Here is a 23,159-nt window from a genome sequence, read left to right on the forward strand (position 1 = left end):
GTTTTGGAAGTGTTATCATGTTCTGGTGTTGCCCCCTTTCTCTCTTTCTTTCTCTCTTAGCTAGCCTCAGCTCCTCAGCCATTTCCCCGTCTGGATCTTTCTTCCTTTGCCATTATCTCTGAGCCCCTACCCCTCCTGCAATGGGAGAGAGAGGGTTAAGATGTTCTGCAAATGCAGCTCGTAAAGCTGCTTGGATACATTAGAAACACATGAATATCCTGAAATACAAAGTGTCTTTAAAACCAACCAAGGAATGTTTATCCTAATGCTGGATGGATGCAGAGAAATAGTGCCAGAGAGCAGTGCTGACAGCCTCCTCCAAGTTAAAGTGAGAGCAGGTAAATTTCATTTGCTAGTGAAAATCAAACTCGATTAAAACCCGGTTTCCCTTTGTCCTTTTCTCTTCCAACCCTGGGAACCCAGGGCCTCATAGCTCAGGCTGGCAGCGAGTCCCCAACCCCCCTCCCAAAAAAACCCAGCCACAGTATCTTTCTTCAGCTCCAGAGCAACCAAAGTCCCTCAGGGCACCCCAGCCTGCCCTAGGAGGTCGGAAGCTATGCCTGCCAAGGCACTGGCAAGAGAGAGGATCTGGCGGCTCCTGGAACAAAAGCTGCTGCCCTCCAATCTTGCTGTGCTGCCCACTCGGGGCTCCTCTAAAGGAAATCAGGGAGCGCTGGACAAAGTCCACCTCCACTCCTGCCACTCTCTTGTTCAAGGGGCCACTGCCACCCACAGATCCCAATGAGTGCCATGGCTTCCCAGCAAAGCCTACAAAGGGTCTGAGGATAAAATTGTCATTGCCGGGATTCAAGTTGAGGCATCTCCCTGCAATCCCATAGGAATTCCTGAGCCTGGTAGACAAAAAAGCAGAGGGACAGCTCAGAGGATGAGAACCAACCAGCTGCCAGGCAAGTGAGTCTTGACCTTGCCTTGGGAAAAGAGGAAGAACACTGGGAGAGTCTGTGCTTGCTTCCCAGAGCACTCTCCAGTTCTTCACTGCCTTCCAACCTTTCTTTTTCCACAGCAAGCAGGTTTGGTGGCTGCCTGGAGGGCTAAGAGGCTAAGAAACAATATTGGGAACCTACGGTGGATCTCTTGGGTCTCTCAGCAATGGACAAGAAGGGGAGAGAAAGAGGTTTACTTCAAAGTAAGGAGAAATTCTAGAAACCCAGAATTATTCATGGAGTTCATTCAAATTCTATAAACCATCCCCACTGGTGGCTACTACTCAATATCTAAAGGGACCCGCAGACTTTTAAAAACAGTGAAGGCACACCAGGACACCACTAACTTGCCTGGTAGAAAAATCACTTTGTGTATATTGAGATCCAAGACAATAAGGGAACAAGCAGGGCTGCCTCCCTCTAAGTAATCACATCTCGAGAGTTTTTAAAATTTGATAGAGAGATATTCGGAACTAAGAAAATATCCCAATAACTTGATCACGAAAGATCCACCACAAAGCTCAATAAATAATTCGGGCCTGAAGCCCTTCCTTTGCGGGGTTACCGAGTTTAGGAAGCAAAGCTTAATTCGAGATGCAATCCAAAGCCTTCCCCCCAGTGCCGTCCCTCCCAGACAAACCTTCTTGGGGCTCCTCAGCAGACAAGATGAAATCTTGTCTCACCATTTTTGGTGAGGAGGGACCTAGCTGGCTCTGGCAATCTGTGGAGCTGGGGCCCTTCCTCTGCGTGCAGGGCTCGGTCTCCGGTGAAATGGGGAGAGTGAGGGAGGAATGTGGAGCTGGCCTTGGCCGCGGTGTGCACCGGGAGGCAGCTGCACCATGGCCAGAGGTGAGCTGGCACAGGCGCTGGCTGGTGGGGGCTCCCCAAGCTGTGTTTTCGTTTTTCCGGGTCTGGCTGGAAAACAGAAGAGGAACGAAGCCTGGGCCAAGAGCAGGGCGGAGGCAGAGAAGAAGAGTCTGTAAACACCGCCCCAAAAACTCCACAAAGGCAGCAAAAATTGCTGGGTAACCAAACAGAGCCAGAAACAGGAGGAATTCTAAAGGAAAAGGGAATCAAGAGTGAGGGGAGGTGGGCAGTGGGCCTTTAGGAGCTGCCTGGGTCTCCAGGCTTGCATGGCAGTTCTCAAGATGGCTAGACTGCAACTTTCAACTTGACCTTGGCCTCCAGCCGTGTCTGACCTGTATGTAAAACAGCCCTTAAGTCCTCAGGAACTGGGGCCTCAAACCCTACCCTGTCTCTTTGTCATCATGAGTTTTACAATGCCACTTGGAGGAAGGAAGGGGGGCGAACGGGCCGGAAAGTAACACAAAAATCAGGTCCCTACAGAGGCTGGTTCTTTAGTCTGCAAATGGTCAGTCAGGGAGGAGGTAAACTGGGGGCAAATCAATATTTACCCGGAGCTACTAAAAAGGCAGGAGGGAAAGGGCACACTGGGTATGTGTATGGTGGTGGGGGGGGGCGGGTCATGGAAGGATTTATTGGGCAACACTTACATTTGTCCGGGCAAACCTGGGATTAGGGTGGATAAAAGCCGGAGCCCAGCCTCGTTGGTCCGGACACTTTGGGAAGACCAGGAAATTTAGAGAGCAGACCAGGGTGGGGGTAAGGGGTGGGGATATTCGCAGTGCCCTGATCAGAGGGCTGAGTCTGCAAGCTGAGACAGAAGACAGGTCCAAGCCTGGCTGCTCACCAGTCTGCCCGGGATGGAAGGGAGTCCAGCACTCTTCCAAACTCTGATGCTCTGGTGGAATGCACTCATGTTCACTTTGAATGCATGTTCCCTTTCTGGGCATCTGACCAGCTCACAGCATCCACAATCGGAGGTGAAAGTATGTGACCGAAAGCGACAGGACCCCCAGAATCCCTCTCCAAAATATGGCAGCTGCTTGCCTCTTCCAGCACCAACACCCCACTGTGCTCTCAGGAAAGGGTCGCATTTCCCAGGCACAGAGGAAAAAAAGCTTCTCGAGCTGGTTCATGGCCAGAGGAGGACCGGGCACCCGCTGCAGGCTGGAGACAGTGCTCTCCCCAGTCCTACTTGGGGGGGGGGGAGGTGTGAAGTGGCCCCAAAGAGTCCCTTTCTCCTGTCCCCAAACGGAGTGCAATAGAGTGCCCAGGTGCCTGGAGAGTCAGCTCCGGCCCAGGCTCTGTGAAGCCTCATTAAAGCCCCAGAAGGGGGGCTCGAGTCCCAGCTCAGCACCCAGCTGGGGCCTGTTCCTCTTAACCTTCCAAGACAGGCCAGCCTGGCTGGAGATGTGGGACCACTGAATAACGGTGTACAAAGATCGCTCTCTCCATCTCAAAGTCTCTGGGGGAGGAAGAGTTGTTACTGGGACAAAGTGAGGAACAGTCTGTATATAAAAGTGTGAGTGTGTGATCAGAGCACACTTGGGTTTGTGTGTGTGTGCGTGTGTCCGTGTGGGTGTGATGGGTCGTTCTGAGCATATGGGCCTAAATACGAGTGTAGGAGATTGCCCACCAACACTGTGGACAAAGAAGGGGAGGAAGCTTCTATATGTAGTCCAAGTTTTCCAGTGGGATGTCCTGGGACCCATAAGCCAGGCGCATCCACAAACGCCCCGCCACGGTTCCCCCGGAAAGAGAGCCAAATCGCGACGCTGTCGAAGCCGAAAGCGCAAGTGTCCGTGCTGGTGTCTCGCTGCAGAAAGAGGCGCGGATACCTGGAAAGAAAACAGCGCCGGAGGCCCCAAGAAACACCCAGCCTGGTCTACGCCTCGCTACTTTACCGTCCCCAGCCGTCCGCAGATTTACCTGACCTGTTCCCACCGCCTCAGGTCGCAACCCAACATCTCGCCCCATACCCTCCCCGCCTTACGCTGCTCCGAGCCTCACTGGGAGAGGGGAAGGGAAGGGGAGCTGCGAGGAGGTCGCTCTTCCCTCCCGGTCTCGCCCGCCCTGTCCTCCGCCCCTACCCTTCCGCACCCCCCGCCTCTCCCTTGGGTGAATGGTGCGCGGCCGCGCAGCGGGCGCTGGCGCTGGGGACCTCGCGGGCGGCGGCAGGGACGGCGGGTGTACAGAGCAGAGCCCGGGTTGGAGCCGCCCGCTTTGCATACGCCATGGGCGGAGCGGGAAGGGGGGGGCCCGGGCCAATGGGCGGCCGCCTGGCGCGACCCCGCGGGGCGCGATCCGCCCCCCTCGCTCTGGCCCCGGCCCCGCGCCGCGCGCTCTTCACTTCTTGGGGGCTTTTTAAAACAGCGCCACTGGGGTCTTCTCCATGCGGCTCGTGCTATGACAGCCTCCGTGCTCCTCCACCCCCGCTGGATCGAGCCCACCGTCATGTTTCTCTACGACAACGGCGGCGGCCTGGTGGCCGACGAGCTCAACAAGAACATGGAAGGGGCGGCGGCGGCGGCGGCGGCGGCAGCGGCGGCTGCGGCTGGGGCCGGGGGCGGGGGCTTCCCCCACCCGGCGGCTGCGGCCGCGGGGGGCAACTTCTCGGTGGCGGCGGCGGCTGCGGCGGCCGCGGCGGCCGCAGCCAACCAGTGCCGCAACCTGATGGCGCATCCGGCGCCCCTGGCGCCCGGCGCCGCGGCCGCCTACAGCAGCGCGCCCGGGGAGGCGCCCCCGTCGGCCGCCGCCGCCGCTGCCGCCGCCGCCGCAGCTGCAGCAGCGGCGGCGGCGGCGTCGTCCTCGGGAGGACCGGGCCCCGCGGGCCCAGCGGGCGCCGAGGCCGCCAAGCAGTGCAGTCCCTGCTCGGCGGCGGCGCAGAGCTCGTCGGGGCCCGCAGCGCTGCCCTACGGCTATTTCGGCAGCGGCTACTACCCTTGCGCCCGCATGGGCCCGCACCCCAACGCCATCAAGTCGTGCGCGCAGCCAGCCTCGGCCGCCGCCGCTGCCTTCGCGGACAAGTACATGGACACCGCTGGCCCCGCGGCCGAGGAGTTCAGCTCACGCGCTAAGGAGTTCGCCTTCTACCACCAGGGCTATGCGCCCGGGCCTTACCACCACCATCAGCCCGTGCCTGGCTACCTGGATATGCCGGTGGTACCCGGCCTCGGGGGCCCCGGAGAGTCGCGCCACGAGCCCCTGGGTCTTCCCATGGAAAGCTACCAGCCCTGGGCGCTGCCCAACGGCTGGAACGGCCAAATGTACTGCCCCAAAGAGCAGGCACAGCCTCCCCACCTCTGGAAGTCCACTCTGCCCGGTAAATGGCGCCCCTTTCTCAGTCCCGGTCCTCCGGTTCTGCTCCAGCTTCTCCTCCGCTCGCTCCTGGGTCACCCTCGTGCCCCTCTGCTCTCTCCCTGGCCTGTCCTAGTGGTGCTGCACCCCTGGGAGCCCGATCCCGGCTGGCCTGCCCTGCCCGCACTGCTCTTGAGTTGGGCTGGTCCTGGCTCTCCCTGGGTGAGGGATAGCTGAGAAGAAGCTTGTGGGGACCCTAGCTGGCTTCCTTCTCCCTCTGCGCCCCGCCCTCGCCAGCCCTTGACATCGACTTAAGTAAGGATGGGAAATTGACCTGGAAATGGTTCACCAAATTGCCCGTATTCGTTCTCTCAAAAATCCTGCAGTGTAGAAACATCAAGTGTTGGGGCTTTGGGGATACAGCGAGGAATCTGGGCGTAGAAGTGTTGTCCCCTGAGCCTGGTGCTAACGTTTGGGCCAGGAGATCAAGCAAAGCCCGCTGCTGTGTGGGCAGAGTGGCCTGGGCTGGGGTGGTCATTGGATCCCTGGGCGATTTCATTTCAGTGCAGAGCTAACCACCCTCCCCACTGGCCCTCCAGATTTTGGCAGAAAGGCTGGATTGTACAGCATGGCAAAGGGCAGCCGGGCACTGCAAGGCGGTGTCTCAGATAGAGCTGTTGCCTGTGTCCTGGCCTGGATCTGACCCTTCTGTAACTTGCCTTCCCTATTTTCCAGATGTGGTCTCTCATCCCTCAGACGCCAGCTCCTACAGGAGGGGGAGAAAGAAGCGCGTCCCTTACACCAAGGTGCAATTAAAAGAACTCGAACGGGAATACGCTACAAACAAATTCATTACCAAGGACAAACGGAGGCGGATATCAGCCACCACGAATCTCTCCGAGCGGCAGGTTACAATCTGGTTCCAGAACAGGAGGGTCAAAGAGAAAAAAGTTATCAACAAACTGAAGACCACTAGTTAATGGATTAAAAGTGGAGCTAGAGGGCAACTTGAAGAAATGCTTCAGAACTCGTTGCTTTGTCCAGATAATGATTATAATGCTAATAATAATTGAAGAATGGGAAAGAGAAAGAGAGATACTGGCATTTTGCTTTCCTAAGGGGGATCTTTTTCTCCTGTGGAATCTACAACTCTTTTAAAACTTTACTTTAAGAAATGGTAAAGACTGCCAGTTCTCCCGCCAACCCCACCAGACCATTAAATGAAAAACTCTAGAGTCAAACATCAACCCCGAAATACGCAATTTCAGATAAGTTACACATTTACTGAAATCTTGTAAGTATTTATGTGACCGTTATATTTTAGGACACTATGTTATATGATAATAATCCGAAAGTTGGTTACAAATGCAAGAGGCTGTTGTAAACGTATGCTTGTCCTTGGGTCACCATCACAATCCCCTTTGCATGTTAAGTGACTGCTCAGGTAAATCTTAGTGAAATTCCTACCATTGTTGTATATTCTGCAAAACATGTCATGTATAGATTTAGAAAGGAAAGGAGAAGAAGGTACTGAAATAATGATCTTGGACTATTTACTATGAAGGGGCAAAGGGAGAGAAAGCTCTTCCGAGGATCATTTGTCTTGGTAGTAAATACAACCAGCTGAGTGAGCCTTTGAGGCTACAGGGGAACCCCAGGTTGGGAATGTCCTTCTGATAATAATTTTTACTTGCTTACGACAAGATTTTTTGTGGCATTTGGACAATATTTTCCGCCCCAATATAATCTACTTTTCAAAGGATTTGATAGCTTTAAAAAATATTTAAAGCATCAGATAATTCACAGAATTCACTTTGTGTCAGATCTCCTGAGGGGTCCTACCCTAACATGGTGGCCTTTGGTTTGAACACAATTTTTCATTTAAATTGATATTTCCCGATACTTAATAAACATATTGCTGGAGAAATAATTTTCCTTTTTTATTTTTTAGAAAAGTCAGAATGGAAATCCATTCCCCTGTGACAGTTAGATGTTTACTTTCTATATTTTGATCTATTAAGGGATTAGTATTTTTTCCTTGTCTATTGTGTTATGAGACTGCATTAGAAAGTTTAGGAATTCATCTTCACAGCACATCTTTAATCAAGCAGTTATTTCAACCAGCACATTCATCTTGTTCATATTCACTATGAAATGCTATCTTGTAAATAAAGACATTCAGCACACTGTGAAAATGTATTTGTGCACCTGCTTTTCAAATATTTCTACTAAAAATAATAGTAAAAAAGAAACAACTTAGACCTGTAGATAGTTGATATAGTGGTATTAATTATGTTAATAAAATAGTCACTGCCATTAAAATCTGAAGGAAATACTCGTTGTTTTCCTATGCTAAACATGCACTGCACAGAAAGAAAAGGAGCAGGTTTGTCCTATACAAACCAAGGACCATTCTTTTCTATTATTATTCAGTTTTGGTTTTTGGCTACAAATTTTTCAAGCAAAAGGAGAAATCCCTCACAACTAAAATCCTAAAAATTTAGATAAGTGCTTCAAGAAGGTTAAAGTGTCAGGTATTCTAAAAGGGAGAGAAAAGAAAGGAGGAAGAGATAATATAAATTCCCAGGCTCCCTGTGGAAAATGAAAACCAGTTGTTTAGTATCAGCGATGCCCAGGCTGTCGTATTTTAAAGTCTGCTGTTGGGTCTGCATGTGTCTGAGAGGGCAGGTTTTGATATTTGTTGAAATGACAGGACTAGGAAAGGCCTTAAACCTTGACCTTGATGAAAAAAGACAATTTGTGACCTTGACTTTTGACAGCTCATGAATTGGCCTCGGCTGGATTAGTAGATCAAGGGCGCCACCTCGCGTTGACAAGCTTCCTTGTAATTCTTCAGCTTCAAGGGAATCAAAAGTCTTACTTCCTTGACTCCTTGTTTTAGAGATTTAGTACTCATTTCTTTGGCTCCAGATGGAGCAAATTTGAATATATGTAAGTTATACATGTGCCTGTATATATGTGAATATATATCATATGTGTATACGTGTATGCATTTGCATATCAGTGCTTGTGTGTGCTTGTATATGTATTTGTAGAATCTGTACAGATATAGTATCATTAATTACTGATGACCCAGGATGATATAATTTAAGGTGATTTTCAAGAGTTCAGGTACAAAATGTACCTGGTGAAGTTTTGCTCCTTTTCTTTAATGGCCAAGTTTGATTTGTATTCACAGTGGCTTGCTCTGCATCGGATTTCTGCAGATCTGCTTTTAAGCTGTACATTTTTGTTACAGTCTAAGAGGTGTTCTTAAATAACCATTCTTTCTTGGCCCTCACCCTCTAAGGTGGTCTACCATCCTAATTAGAGCTGTAGGGGAATCTATACGGTAAATAAAAAGTTTCAGATGCCTTTCTAACTCTAGAGCTCTAGAGTTACATTTCAGAAATTCAAAGAAACTCACCTCTTAAGAGGTCAGTATGGAGAGCTTAAAGATCTCATATCTACAAAATGACCATAATACGGATGCAGAAGGAGAGTTATCCTGGATAGCTCAGAGCTGAGTGCTGCGTCTGGGTGGTGTGCAATCTTATACTGATGTTTTCTAAGCTGCCATTTGATTTATGGAAGAAATATATACATTTAATATTAACAACCACCATCAAAACTATACTGGTAATAACAATCATCTCTACTACTTATTGACCGCAAACAATACATCAGATGTGTTTAGAGTCGTAACTAACACATATGTATGTTTATATGTTTAATATAAACATAAGGTGATGTGTTTTGTCAGAAACATGCTACGCAAATATGTATTGAAATGTTGGTGGAACCAGGATCCTTAGGGTGCAGAATTTCAAGATGAGGTTAATTTTATCTTTATGTTAGAGGCAAGTAATTGTGAACTGAGTAAACGTATTCATCATTTTATGGAAGATAATATTGGTTGGTTCCAAACCTGGCTGACGGAAACCTCTCCAACCTGAAGACTTAAAACTCCTTTATTGATGGAGAATTACAGAAAGAATCTCTAAAGCTGTCTCAAAAACAGCATGGTCTTGAAATGTACGCATGGAATGGTCTTGTGAAGTGCAATCAAATTTTGCTGCCCCTAGGATTTTCACTCCACTTGTGGGAGCAAATGAAAATGATGCTTCAGATCAACCTCCCCACATCTTGTTCCACAGCACTCCGTTTCTAAATGAGCTGCCATCAAGCCAAAATAACAGCTTTCTCCCAAAGTGTTTGGTGGAAAATCCCTCTCAAAGCTGGATCAAACTGTGTGTTTACGAACAGCTCCAAAGGGGACTCTTCTGTTGACTGGGGGATATTTTTCTTTAGATGTAAGAAATATTCTGAGCTTCAGGCCTAGGAAGGAGGCCAACAGCAGCTCTACAGTCGGAATACCACCCCTTTCACAAGCCATCGCCACTGCAGGAACTCTGGGTAAAGTAGTAGTTTTCTTTTTTTTCCTCCCTTCAGCTTTTGAAACTAATGACAGAAGATATTTCAGAGCTTTCTTCTGCCTGTTCTGAAACAGATGTTGATAATGTTGATCTTACCTCTTACTTAAAGTTCCCATGGATCTACCAGATAACCTGAAGTAAGCATGGATTATGATGGCTCCCCAATACCCAAATAGCAATTAATCTGAACCTTTAGAAAAAAGACATCCAGGAGGATGCCAGCCACTATGTAGGAATAATAACACCAAACACTGGGATAGTGTTGTTGAATAGCTGATTCAAGTATTTTTTTTTTCCTAAAAGGGACACACTTTCAGAATAAGAAATTGTAATATGGAAACAACTAGACACCGTTTCCGTCTATTAAATTAGCAATGATTTTTAATCCTGTAATGGCCTGTCATGTGACCATTTTTTAAAAATTGTAAATATGGGACTTTAAAAAATCTAATTTTTCCATCTGCTCTTAATACTGTCAGATTTATTGAGGTATTTTAAGTGGATGATTGTAAAACGCCACTTTGCATTTCACAACTATTTATGCCTGATACAGAGCTTAAGCCATCCATTTAAGTTGTTGTTGTGTTTTTTTGAAAACAGAAAACAACTTTTTAAAGAAAGGGGGAGAAAATTATTCTTTTTAAAAATTCAACCTAATTGAGTTATTTTCTTAAAATTCACGAGGCAGCGAAATTCAGCTGAGGATGATACACGTGTGTGCGGGTAGCTAATGACACAGTTCACCGAATGTTAACACATGTGCGGATCACACTCTGCTGAGTGTGTTTGGAGGGTTTGGTGAAGATGCGGCTACTCGTTTCCTCTCTGCGAATTCCCGAGTTTCTTTCGGAGGGGAGACGGAGCCTGCCCGGGACTGTTAAGCTCCAGACCCAGGGGGTTCAGAGGCGCCCTTCCGGATTTGCGAACCTCTATGGAGGAGACGCTAGGGGCTTGCTGATTTATGCTCATTCCTTTAAAGTTGACCGAATGCGTGTCAGCAGCCCAAGACCTGGAGAATCAGAGAAATGTGCAGCGAGTTGCTCACATCCCATTTTTCATAAGCAAAGATGTAACGTTATCCAAGAGGCCTGGGGAGATTTATGCCTCAGTTTTAGGACACGCACACAATAATTAAGTTTTCACCCGCCAGGCCGCCGGGTCAATAACAGCCGGCTTCATTCTTTATGAAAATACCCACTTTCTGATCGGCTGCTTCAATCCTAGCGCATCTGCCTAGCGCCGACGAATGCCTGAAAGGTGTTTGCTATTTTTAATTTGATTTTCAAGGGAAGGGAAAAGACGCTGGCACAGAAAAGTCCTCCGTGGAAGCAGCCAAGGCCTCGCCACAGTTGATTTCATTTCTGCCTGGCTCCGTCGCGCCGCCGAAGAGCTGGATCCACCCGGCAGCAGCCTTCACAACGGGGCCTCGGAGATGTGCGAACCTTTCCGGGCGGTCGCGCAGCGGCGCGGGGCCTCCCCCAGGTGCAGGGACGGGGACGCGCGGGAGAAGTACCGCCGCAGACCTGGGGAGCCACCCGATGCCGCGCCCCTCGGGGGCCGAGGAGGCTCGAAATCCTCCGCGCGTCGGTATGAACTCTCTCCTCAAAATGGAGGCTCAAAGCCTTAGAGAGCCGGCCTCGCTCGGACGGCTTGTGGGCCGGAGAGGGCGTGCAGCAGGACATTAGGCAGAGGTCAAGGCCCCGACGCCCTAGGCCCGCGCCGGGCGGACTCCGGAGGGCCGGCCACCGCGCCGCGTCTCGCCCCGCCGCTGCAGGCTGACGTCACCGCCGCCCGCGCGGGCCTTCGCGGGTCTCTCTAGGCATTATTTGATGAGGACAAGACGAGTCAAACGAATGTTTTGTGCGGGTGCCCCTTCTCCGCCCCGCCCCTCCCTCCCCCCCCCATGAGAATAATCGGGTATTTAATCTCTCCCGGTCTTAATTCTTGGCAGCGTGGAAGGTGGTTTGCAACGGGAAATAAAACTTGACAGGAGCATTTTCTCTAAAAGGGGTTCTGAAACGGGCTGAAAAGAAACCGTGTTTTTCTCTACCAAATACTTCCGCTTTCTGAGCCCCGGCCTGACGGGTGGGGTGAGATCCGAGGGAGCGGAGAGCGAACGGGGCACGCACGGCCACGTTGCGGACCCGTGCGGCCGCATCCGGGCGCACCGCGCAGTCCCGGGTCTCCGCCCGGGCCGGAAAGCAGATTCGGCCTCGCTTCATCCCGCGCCTCGGCCACGCTAGCCTCGGCTGTAGGCCCGGCGCCGCCCGCAGCCCGAGGCCAGGACCCGGCGCACGGGAAGTTGGCACAGACGGGGGCCCGGCACCCAGAGTAGTACCCTGGCCCTGGCTGAGGGTTAAGTGAAAAAAGAGGGCGCGGTGGGGGGCGGGGGGGACTTAGATCGCGGGGCTTAAGCTCTGAGGCTTTTGGCCCAGGGGAGTTAGGGACAAGAGCTCGCAAAGGCGACGGTGACACCACTGCTGGGAGCTTTGTTCCGGCTGCGGGTCTGCGGACACTGCACAAAATGGAGGGGGGAATGGGGGTGAGCGGCATGCGTTGTCCCGGCTGCTATTGGGTGGGAGAGGTTGGAAAGAGCAGAACCCCCCTCCCGGCATCTCAGAGAGCGCCCTCCTCTCGTGCCGTAGAGGTCAAGTCCTCCGCGCCATGGCTGTCTCCATGGCCAGGGCCGGTCGCCGCGGGAAGGCGCAGGACACACAACTGGCCGGCTGCAAGCTGGTTCTGATACCCTGGGGTCGTGGACTGACGGTAGTTCTTTCTTGGTTACCAACTCCTTCGCCCCTAGCCGTATTGAAGAGGAGCTCCCGCAGCCAGGGGTGGCCCAGGCTATGTCCCCGTCGAGTCTTGGAAGAGCTGAGCCCGCGGAAGCTTAGCCGGGGTGAGAGGCAACGCCTTCAAGCTCAGGAGAGCGGACGCGCGGCTGGATCCGAGTCGTGAGCTCCGGTAGAAACAAGGGACCTGGCAGGGACAGCCGGGCCAGCTGGACATGGAATAGAATAGAAGCAAGGAACCTGCTGGGACCTTCTTTTGAGGTCCCTGAGTCCAGGTCCGCTCCCTCAGTGCATGGCAGGCCTTTGGTGAGAACTTTGATGCTCTTCTTCTCCTGCCTAAAATATGGGCCAAGAAGTGAGGTGCATTATGCCAAAGGTACAAATCCCTGACTCTCAGACCCCAAGAACCCCCTTACTGTGCTGTGGAGGGGTCGGGGCCCCTTACCTCTGCCCATAGCCTGCTTGCAGCAGGTCACCGCATCCGGCCTAGTGGTCAATCGCTTAAACCTGCTCTGCCGCCGAGTTTATTGCTCCAGGTGAATCAAAGAGACCCTGCAAATGATTTCATCATCTTTTTTTTTTTTAACAGAATGCAGGAAAGCTGAGCTTTATCCCTAGGGCTGCATGGGTGGAGTCTTGAGGGGACAGTACGTAGAAAGATTGTCGGTGGACAGGTACCATCACAGAACTGCCTATCAGGGCACATAGGGGAGACTCCTAAGGGCAGGGTTTGACTATGCAGGGGCTCGCTCTTCTCCAGCCTGGAGTGTGAGCCATGGATTGAGGCTGAGTAGAACCGGAGGAGCCTGGGGAACTGCCCTAGGTGGCAGCTGAAGCTTGGGGTATGGGAGCTTCCTGTTAGCCACAGCCGTGCGGACCAAGACCCCGAGGACCAGAAATGGCCTTCTGGTTGGGCTGCCGTCTTTTGTCCTGTTTCTTACGGATACACTTGGCTGGGGCAACCCAAGCCCCGTTTGGGCCGAAGTTGCGGGGAGGATGGAAGGCAGACACTGGGAACCAGGGCTTTGCCCTTCAACCCCCACCCCCATCTGTTCCCACTCAGTAGGAGAAAAAAATCTTTAATGAGTCCACAACAATAAAAATAAAAATAGTTCTTCTCAAAGGAAGTAACCCTCTTTCCCCCATCACTTTGGGACACACGAAACTAAATAATAACCAGATTGCTTGGGTGTCTGAGACCCTCTGCTAAACCCTATGCCCCAGCGCTCAGTGGCCAGTGGAAGGATGTGGACTTCTTCAGATCTTTAGGGACCTTGGAGATTGAACCTGTGAGTCAGATAAGAACCAACCGTAAGGTCAAGTTCAAGGCATTACCTGTTCCCCTGCTTTAGGGAAGGGAGGAGGAGCTTGTGGGTGGGACAGGTGCCTCTCCAAGCCAAGGAGAGAAATTAACCCCTGCCTCCACCTGGTAGTGATAGAAGGGGGTCTCCTGATACTTCATTGAAGCCTCAGTGCCTCCTCTAGACGGTGCCTGGAAACGTGATTAGTTGGCCATGATCTGCCAATAGACCATTTCCTAAGAACAAATTCTAGGAGATCTCCCGAGCTTCCCAGACAACCCATCTCCCAGGCTTACCATGGAGGACAGATGTACCTCCAGGATATGTCCCACTTGGAAAGAGAAAGCCCCCAAGTGGCGGCCTGGCCTCCAGCCCCGTGAAGGGCTTGATAGCCGTTTCCACCCTGCGTCCTCCAGCTGGCTCTTGCACCTGTGTGCAGTATGCTCGCGGGGGTTGAAACGGTCTTTGGTATAGCTTTCTAGAAACAGGTGTGGCATTTAGGGACAGATGAAGGTAGAGGCTCAGACCAGCAAGAAAAAGCAAAAAATTTGGTGCCCTATGTGATCCACAGATACACAACTGTTGATCTTTGGGAGTGAATTTTGGTTTGTCAGGTGGGCCTTACCCCTCCCAGGCCGGCTGCCATGCAAGATTGCCAGGCCCACAAAAGCAGGAGCTGAGTCCTAAGAAGAGAAGGAGGGAGTGTTGATCAGAGAGGGAGGGAGAGAAAAAGAACCTGGAATGGAGTATTCAGAAGAAGGAAGTGAGATGTCCAGTTCAGACCCCTGGTGGAGGCCTGAATTGGGGGAGAGTCAGGAACTTAACCAGCCTCCTTTCTCTGTGCTTTCCGAACTGAGTGCCCTCCAGTGGCACCTCAGCTCTTGCTCAGCTTAGGGGAGGTATCGGAAGAGGCGGGAGGCCGCAGAAGGGGAGACTCAGCTGGAAAGAGGCAGGAGACCGGCAAGCAGGAGCCGCAGGGAGATGGAGACGGATGGCTAGGGAGGAAACAGAGTGAGCGGACAGCCTGATGTTGGCATTCACACTAAGGGTTATGCACTGAGCAGTCACAGGGCTGCGAGTGGCACGGGGACTTCAGGTTCTCAGATTCCGGGACAATGAGCCGCTGCCAGAGGCCAAGCCGGCCCCGAAGAGGGAAGAAGGCAGCCTAGCAGCATGGCCAGTTGGGGTTGGAAACCCCGGAGCGTGGAGGCACTCCCTGCCCCCCAGCTCTATCCTCCCTCAGAGTGAGCGGGTGTTAGGCTGCCTATCAAGTGATGGTCCTTTCTGCTCACAGCCCTTGAATGACTCTGCTGGAAACGCCCCCAGCACGACAACACCGGTGCACGGCACCGGTACCGTGCCGAGGGTACCCAGCCTGGGCACTGCCAGCAGGCACCCTCCGGCTGCTGCCCAGACCCCTCGGCTGCAAGAAGAAGGGGAGGCGGCAGTGCTGGGCAGAGGCATCTGGACACACTTTATTCCCATATCCCGCCTGGGAAGGCGCGTGGAGTGCAGGGCTCCCGAATCCCCGCCACGGAGCACTCAGCCCGCCCGCCAAGGAGGGTCCGGGAGGTGTTTCCGAATCCCCCAACCCCCCACTCTTAGGGCCAAATCAAATGAAGTTTGGAAAGGCTTGGTCTGCTTTGCTGAGCAAATCGCCTCGTTAGCCGTTTCCGCCTGACAAGGCTGGCTCCGGCGCCAGCCTTCTCCTCTCCGGGTGGCCATCTCCAAATGCTGCGCGGGGAGCAACGGGTCGGCCCTGCGAGGGCTGCCTGGACCCTGAAGTTTGGAAAAACAAGAAGAGATTGAAATGGCTCCCTCCCTTCTCCGCAGACACACACGCACCGTCAAGCCGCCGCCACTTCCTGCCTTTGTTTTTCTTCCTCCAAAACATTTTTGGCCTCTTGCATTAGCTGCCATGGGGCTCCGGGTTGACGATAAAAGGAAATACACGCTGAAGACTTTTCTGGAGATGGCCTCACACCGTGGAGCTCCTGAGAAAGAACAACTCATGGAAAAACCAGTCTCCAGGGCCAATGTCACAGCCATGCCCATCTTGGACTCTTCAAAAATGCAGCTTGCACTTGGCCTTCCAGGGCAGCCTTAGCGCCCCCCCCCCCCCCGCCGTCGGGTGTTCTCTTGAGCCGGGTGGGCTCAGCTTGGCTGTTGGGCCTCCTGCAAAGCGGAAGAGTCAATTAGGCTCAGAGCAAAGTCAAAATCAAGGACCCGAAGCTCTGCCTCCCTAAGATTTGGTCTGATCCTCAGAGCTGCACCTACCTCCGAATAGCCCCCCCAAAAAACATTCACACCGCCAGTATATTCCAGGCAAGGGGGGCAGAAGCAGGCAAAGCTGGGAAGAGTGCGCAGCACTGGGGATCAGAGCATCCCCCTCCCGTCCCTGCCGGGGAACTAAAAGCATTCGCCGCTCCAGGCGGTTTCCCTTCTGGCATCAAGAGCCTTTATCCTCATCCATCTTCACAGCAACGCCCCCACTCACCCCCTTCCAGGCTGCAAGACCCTCCCGGCACCCCGCTTTGGTTCAGCCGAATTGCCCTTCCAGCCGCTCCTAGAGCGCCTTGCCCTGCCCCAGCCTTTCCTCGGGAATTCGCCTTTGTCTCCTGCAGACACCCATGGGATCCAGACTGACCAGCACCCTCTTGGCTTGGCTCTCAAGAACATGGGAGGCACTAGTTCTACGGAACGGCACATATCCCTATACCAACCTTTCTGTGGTGACCCCCCTCTCCCTGGCACCAAGGGGAAAACCGATCTAATGGGGAGAGGGGTTGCGTGCAGCTAGGGTAGGTAGCCTGGCGTCCCCCGCTGGAGGGCCACTGCAGCCGGTCTGCTCAGGCACAAGCTGAAGTTGACTGCCAACACTGCTATAAAACCCCAGGTCTGTCTAGGACAGTTTTTGGTTCTCCTAGACGCCCCCGGGTTCAATTATAGTCTTAAAAGCCCTAATACAAGGGCAAGAATTTGTTTGCCTTCACCCGGGGGCAGGGAAAGCCCCACAATGGTGGCGCCTTTGTTATGGCAAAGTCACTGAAACCCCTCAAGCATTCCTTTTGTCCGAGGGTCGGGGTGGCGTGGACTGGGTGGGCTGCTGGGAGAAAGTTTGAGAGAGCCAAAATCAGCCAGGGAATGACTTAAATACTGCTGTTCGCAAACCTCTCCTCCCTTGTATATTCAGTCTTCAAGAAAGATGCTGTGGAGAAATAAATATTTTGCCTTGTTGGTCGCCGCTGGAAATAGAAGTTTTTTCGCTGCAGGGCAATCCTGTAACTGTGATTCCCAGCTTTAGGAGGTCTCAAGCTGCCCTTCCCAATGACCTTCCTTCCCACCAGACCTTTTCACTTACACCGATACTGCCCTCTGCACAAGCCACAGTGCCCAAATACGTCAAGCTGGAGATGCACAAATAATTTCAAGTTCAGCTCTCAGGGATTCAAGGGGCATGGACGTTCTTGCAGCAAATCCTGGATAAAGCGTTCATTAAACCAATGTGTCGGAGTAGTTTGATTTGTGATACGCAACCCTGTAAAGGGTTGGAGCCACATAAACATAAATGCTAATAAATTAGTGTACTCCACTACAGAGTAATTACTCGATATTATTGATATTTACAGCGAGTATTCAAATGCAATGGTGGGCCATCATTTAGAGAAAATACATAATGAGAATATTTCTTTTGCAGTGCAATACACGATTAGATTTTGTTATTGTGTCAGTTACAGTTAGCTCAGCAATAAATAAATAAATCGATGTTTACACTTAAATACCAAAGATCTTAGAGGTTATACTCTAAATCTCCCCGAGATATATAAATACCTTCGGCTATTTCCTGGATGGGGAAAAGGAAAAGGTTATTCTTTTTCATTTTTCAACTTTCCTTCAGCGACATCCAGTTCCTTCCAAAAAGATAGGTGTGGGGAGGCCTCAGAGCTGGACCCCCTCCCAGTGCCTGGCCCTGCCTGGCTGCTCTATGCCCTTCTCTTCTGCTTCTCCCAAACATTGTTCATTCAGTCCTGCAGGATGGCAAGCATTTTTCACCATCTCATTTTTTTTTTCTTTCCTCTTCCCAAGAAAGCTAGACTCATACTAGCTGCTATGGCCTCTGTCTCTCTCTTTAGCTCAAACCTAGCCTTTTTAAAGCGTTCTTTTCACCCAAGGTGCTGGGAGGTTCAGAAAGACGTCTCTTTTCTTTGGCATTGTGTCCCTTCTGTGGGATGAGTAGCCGGAAAGGCACCGAGCTTCTGAGTTTCTGCCCTGCACATCCCTGGCTCTCAAGCTTTGCAGAGGAAAGGTGGCGTGTTACTCCTTTCTCAGCCACGGCTCCCTGGCCCTCGCCCCCTGCTCACTGCCCCCACTCTCCCTACAGCTCTGGAGCTCAGCTGTGGGCTCCCGGAAGGTGCAGCATACCCAGGAGAAGTCTCCTTGGATGTCAGCGCCTCTAAGGCACCCCAAGGCTCGCCTCAATTCCATGGTTCCCCGAGTCCTCAGCTCCAGAAGACCAGGCAGGGGGGCGGGCGGACCAGTGCGCAGCGGCGCAGCTCCCACGCCTCTGGCTCTGCGGTGTCACTCCGAACCCCGGCAGACAGCGAGGAGGAGCGGGTTTCTCCAAGGGCAGGGCGTGGGGTGAGGAGGCCGGCAGGGAGAATGAAAGGGAGGTGGATCCCGGGTGAGACGAAGGGCTTTCCGGGACCTGCGGATCCCTGACAAACCGCGGGGGAAGCCGCCCAGGTTGTTGGCGGTTTAGGGACGGAAGGCACTAAAGCGCTTCGGAAGTGACCATGAATGCGAGCGTGTAATCAAGTCACCGTGCAAATCGGGCGAGCCACGAGGCAGGCACATCCACGGCTGCAAACCCTGTCCCGAAGGGGGTCCGGCCAAAGTCGGAGGCAGAGGTGGTTCCCAAAGCAAGCCTGTGGGAGGGGGACAGCGAAGAAGGAGGTGCGAACGCGAGCCTCCAGGCGAATAGATTCCAAGACCACGCACGGGCCACGCAGCGACGAGCTCCCACCCGGCCACCCCCAAGCCTGTGGCTTCCCTCACCCGGGGAGTGGTGGGTGGCAGGAGTTGAGCTCTCTCACCGCCCTCGGCGCACTCGAGAGCCAGGACCGTGCAGCTGAGCACAAGCAATTGGCACGGGGTAGCACCCAGCCTCGCCGCGCGCCGGGAGGCCCCCCCCAGCCAACATGAGTTACACCGGTGATTACGTGCTTTCGGTGAGAACACCGAGTGACGATCTGTTGCTTCCCCTGAGGTGGCTACAAAGAAAGGAAGCTGGGGGCGGGGGGGGGGGTGTGGAAGAAAGGAAAGGAAAAGGGTGGGGGGAAAGGTCCGGACTAGCTAGCAGCTTGTCAATTTCAACATCGGGTCACATGACCAGCACCTCCCTGCTAAGGATGGGGATAGATTTCCACGTCAGCTTACGTCTCCAAATTTCTACTTCACGGATCCGCTTCAAAGAGGCAGCTGCAGTGGAGAATCATGTTAAGCTCGGCTACTGCGGAAAGCCCAAGGTAGCCCAATGATGGATTTTGATGAGCGTGGTCCCTGCTCCTCTAACATGTATTTGCCAAGTTGTACTTACTACGTCTCGGGTCCAGATTTCTCCAGCCTCCCTTCTTTTCTGCCCCAGACCCCGTCTTCGCGCCCAATGACATACTCCTACTCTTCCAACCTGCCCCAGGTCCAACCCGTGCGCGAAGTGACCTTCAGAGAATACGCCATTGAGCCCGCCACTAAATGGCACCCCCGCGGCAATCTGGCCCACTGCTACTCCGCGGAGGAGCTCGTGCACAGAGACTGCCTGCAGGCGCCCAGCGCGGCCGGCGTGCCTGGCGACGTGCTGGCCAAGAGCTCGGCCAACGTCTACCACCACCCCACCCCCGCCGTCTCGTCCAATTTCTATAGCACCGTGGGCCGAAACGGCGTCCTGCCACAGGCTTTCGACCAGTTTTTCGAGACGGCCTACGGCACCCCGGAAAACCTCGCCTCCTCCGACTACCCTGGGGACAAGAGCGCCGAGAAGGGGCCCCCGGCAGCCGCGGCGACCTCCGCGGCGGCGGCGGCGGCGGCGGCGGCGGCAGCGGCCACGGGCACGCCGGCAACTTCAAGTTCGGACAGCGGCGCCGGCGGCTGCCGGGAGGCGGCGGCGGCGGCGGCGGAGGAAAAGGAGCGGCGGCGGCGCCCCGAGAGCAGCAGCAGCCCCGAGTCGTCTTCCGGCCACACTGAGGACAAGGCCGGCGGCTCCAGTACGTATAAAGGCAGCGCCCTGCGCTTTATGAAAGGGGAGTTGGAAATCTAGCGCAGCACCGCTGTTAAATTTTTATATGCTGTTTTATAAGCATATAAGGTTTATGAAGGGCCTTTAGGTTTCCCCCAACAAAACTTTGTTATAAAAGGCGGGATCACGTGGCGAGTGCTGAAATTGGCCGTGAAATACCCACCGGCCGAGGCATGCCTGCAAAAACAAAACAAAACAAAACAAAACAAACAAAAAAACCCACACAACTGCCTTTTTCCCTTTTTTCCCTTCTCGGCTCCCAAGCCCAGCAGCTCGACCCCTCTCGGGACCAGGTCGGGGCTGGGGAGCCGGAGGTGGGCGCCTGTAAATCCCCCCTTGCAAGGGCTCCGGAGCCTTTGATAGCGAGGTAATCCGGAGATTTTTATAAAAGCCATGTGTTGCGCCGGGATTCCAGTCCCGGCCGGGATTCAAAGACATCGCTGTTTAACGATGGCACTAGGAACGTGTTTAACAGATAAAATAGCCCGCTTAGCTCGAGTAATACATTAAAAGAAACAAACTAACCCAAAGTTGGCCTTTTTGTCCAAAGGAAGCCATTTTCCTGTGGCGCGGTGGCAATTACGTGCCGCCTTCTGTCCGACTGCATGTTACAGTTGTTATTCAATCTGTCAAAAGCGGGTTTTTTTCTCTACTTCTGGTGGAGTTTTATTGAAAGGGGAGCAAGTCGAGCCTGCCCGCAGCTCTGGGAAACCCCTCGTTCCTCCACGCTATCGGAATAGCACCCCTGCTCTGCCGGGGGGGACCAGGATGGCTGTGTGGACTTGGTGTTCAGGAAAGGCCCAGGGTAGGGGGCTTCCGCTGCCACCTCCCCACCTCGCGGAAGCCAGGAGGCTGGCCGGGGAGGCAGGAGCTGATGGCCAGGACTCAGGCTGACGAAGACCCGGCAGCTGCCCCATATGTTAACGAGGGCCGAGTCCCGCCGCAGCCGGGAAAGACTGGGGCTGGGGCCGCCTTTACTGCCTCGGGAACCGGCCGCCCAGGTGCTGGAAGGTGAAATGTCCGCGGGCGGGCGGCTGTTTGTTTAGTCTGGCCAGGCTGTAGACAGCCGGCGACCCCCGCTCGCTGCTTTGAAAGCGGTTTCAGCGGCGCAAACTCGCCTGTTGCAGTGAGGAGCCCTCCTTTCTGCTCTGGGGCAGAGTAAGCAGCTTCCCTGGGGGCCTATCTAGGGAGCTGGCTTTTATCTGGAGCTGAGCCTCCGCCGGCAGCCTCTCCCCAGCCGGCAGTAGGAGCCTGAGGCAGGGACCTGGGGGGACCTTGATGGGGCTTGGGCAGGGCCTCCAGTCCCTGCGGCCAGCCCTTTTCCTCCACTTGGGGCTCTGGGATGGACTGCAGCCGTCACACCTGGCTCTCTCCCTGCCTCTTTCTCCCTTCACAGGTGGCCAACGAACCCGAAAAAAGCGCTGCCCCTACACCAAGTACCAGATCCGGGAGCTGGAGCGGGAGTTCTTCTTCAGTGTGTACATCAACAAAGAGAAGCGCCTGCAGCTGTCTCGAATGCTCAACCTCACTGACCGTCAAGTCAAAATCTGGTTTCAGAACAGGAGAATGAAGGAAAAAAAAATTAACAGAGACCGTTTACAGTACTACTCGGCCAACCCGCTCCTCTAAGGCTCCAGCCAACTGGAACTGGGTGGGGGGCTTCATACACATGAGATTATATGCAGATTTTGACCTTGACAAGGTCACGGTACGCGGTGACTTTTGAAGAAATGCGATGTGCAAGAGAGGGGAGGCTACACGGAGACAGCCTGGAAGGAGACCGCTCCGGACGTTCCTGGGCATCGGTGGTTAAGATTTCTAACAATCATTGGATTTGGAGAGCTGTGCATCAACGAGAATGAATGGTTCGGGGCCCCTGGTGGTTCACTCTTGGAGACTGCAGAGCTTCGGGTTGGGTGTGGTCTCCATCAGGGACTGGGCCCCCTCCAGACCCCCTGGAGAATGACCCCGACCAGGGACCCTCCACATGGAGCCTGTCCACTTCCAGGACCCCTGCGTCAAGATCTCCAAACCCAATTCAGTTTGGGAACAGGAGCAGAAGGAAGGGGGAGGATTCCTAGACGTCCGGATTGGGGCTCCTTTCCAAAGCCAATGTGAAAGATGACTGGACTAAGAGGACGCTGTGAGGTGGGAGAGGGCTGCTGATCCTTGAGGGAAAAATAATCTACTATTCCAGGTGGCATTAGGGGCTCTCCACCCGCTCCTAGCCACTCACCACACTGTCCCAGGCCTGAGCTTCCAGCAGTCGACTTCTGCAGCTCACCTAGTTTTTCCTACGATTAGGGTGTTCGTCCTGGCCTGCCACTCTGGCCTAAAGCCTAGTGACAGAGCAGACCATTCCCTGAGGTGGAAGACATCAAAAAGCCGAGAGGCTGCACCCAGGCCGCTGGCCCCCAGGTCCCTGCAGGAAATGCCTGTGGAGTGCGGCAGCTTGGCAAAGTCTACAGCACACTTAAATCAAGCTTGGATTTGCTCAGCGGAGCGGCAGAGCAGCAGGCCTGGCCAGCGGTCCCCAGCTATGAGGGGCTTGAGCCCCCCCAAACACCCAGTTCCCACGCCGCGCTCTGCCCTTCGTCACCCCAGAACTGAGCTTGGAAGCTTCCAGCGACCTTCCAAGAGCTCGAGAGGGATTTGGAATTATTTTAAAAGATAAATATTATATTATATTATATATATATTTCCCTGAAAAACCAAAGCGAATTTTAAAAGATGCAATGTAGAGGGGGAGAAAAGATGAAGAAAATATTTAAAGGCTCTATCTGTTTACAGTGTTCCATGGTTAAACTCACTCACTGCTAAAAATATTTGAATGTATGCTTCATACAGGGATGGTGTTCAAAAGACTTGTAAATAAAGGAACTATAACCTATTTTGTTTGAGAATATATATATATTTTTTGCCATTAGTTGATTGCCTTTGGGGTATTGGAGGGGATAGAAAGTGTGTCGGGAATGGTCTTTTTAATTTCTTGCATATTTGAAAAGTGTTAGGGAGATACTCTGAGGTTGTTCGGCCCTCCAGGGTCTGGGGACCTCAGCTGAGAAAGGCAGGCACCCTTCCATTAAATCTCCTCTGTCCCCCTGTGTTAAGAAGCGTCTGGTGGCTCTGTTTGTAACAGGAGTATTGGCCTGTCCTCCATTCTCACCCACTGCGTATGTCGCAGCATGTATACAGGTGACAGGGCACAAGGAAAATAAAAACTATGGAAACTTGAA

The 23,159-nt window shown here is 53.0% G+C and overlaps 2 protein-coding genes and 1 long non-coding RNA gene across 4 annotated transcripts; 2 read left to right on the top strand and 1 right to left on the bottom strand.

The window, feature by feature from the left end:
* The first annotated feature begins 4,206 nt into the window (after positions 1-4,206).
* HOXA13 (homeobox A13) lies at positions 4,207-9,867 on the top strand. The gene is made up of 2 exons (XM_032643500.1): positions 4,207-5,130; positions 5,841-9,867. The coding sequence occupies exons 1-2, from the start codon at positions 4,215-4,217 to the stop codon at positions 6,083-6,085; spliced, it is 1,161 nt and encodes a 386-aa protein (XP_032499391.1). The 5' UTR covers positions 4,207-4,214; the 3' UTR covers positions 6,086-9,867.
* Positions 9,868-15,079: 5,212 nt separating this feature from the next.
* Positions 15,080-18,854, bottom strand: LOC116759330. 2 transcript variants are annotated; one of them, XR_004351417.1, is made up of 2 exons: positions 18,687-18,854; positions 15,080-15,806 (listed from the first exon to the last, which is right to left on the bottom strand). It is a non-coding gene; the product is annotated as an uncharacterized LOC116759330 (long non-coding RNA). The 2 variants fall into 2 exon arrangements; XR_004351418.1 differs by lacking the exon at positions 18,687-18,854 and adding an exon at positions 18,054-18,441.
* Positions 18,855-19,079: 225 nt separating this feature from the next.
* HOXA11 (homeobox A11) lies at positions 19,080-23,159 on the top strand. The gene is made up of 2 exons (XM_032642969.1): positions 19,080-19,891; positions 21,320-23,159. Exons 1-2 carry the CDS (start codon positions 19,165-19,167, stop codon positions 21,550-21,552), a joined length of 960 nt encoding a protein of 319 aa, XP_032498860.1. The 5' UTR covers positions 19,080-19,164; the 3' UTR covers positions 21,553-23,159.

The sequence above is a fragment of the Phocoena sinus genome, chromosome 9 (genome assembly GCF_008692025.1).
Source record: "Phocoena sinus isolate mPhoSin1 chromosome 9, mPhoSin1.pri, whole genome shotgun sequence".
NCBI lineage: Eukaryota > Metazoa > Chordata > Mammalia > Artiodactyla > Phocoenidae > Phocoena > Phocoena sinus.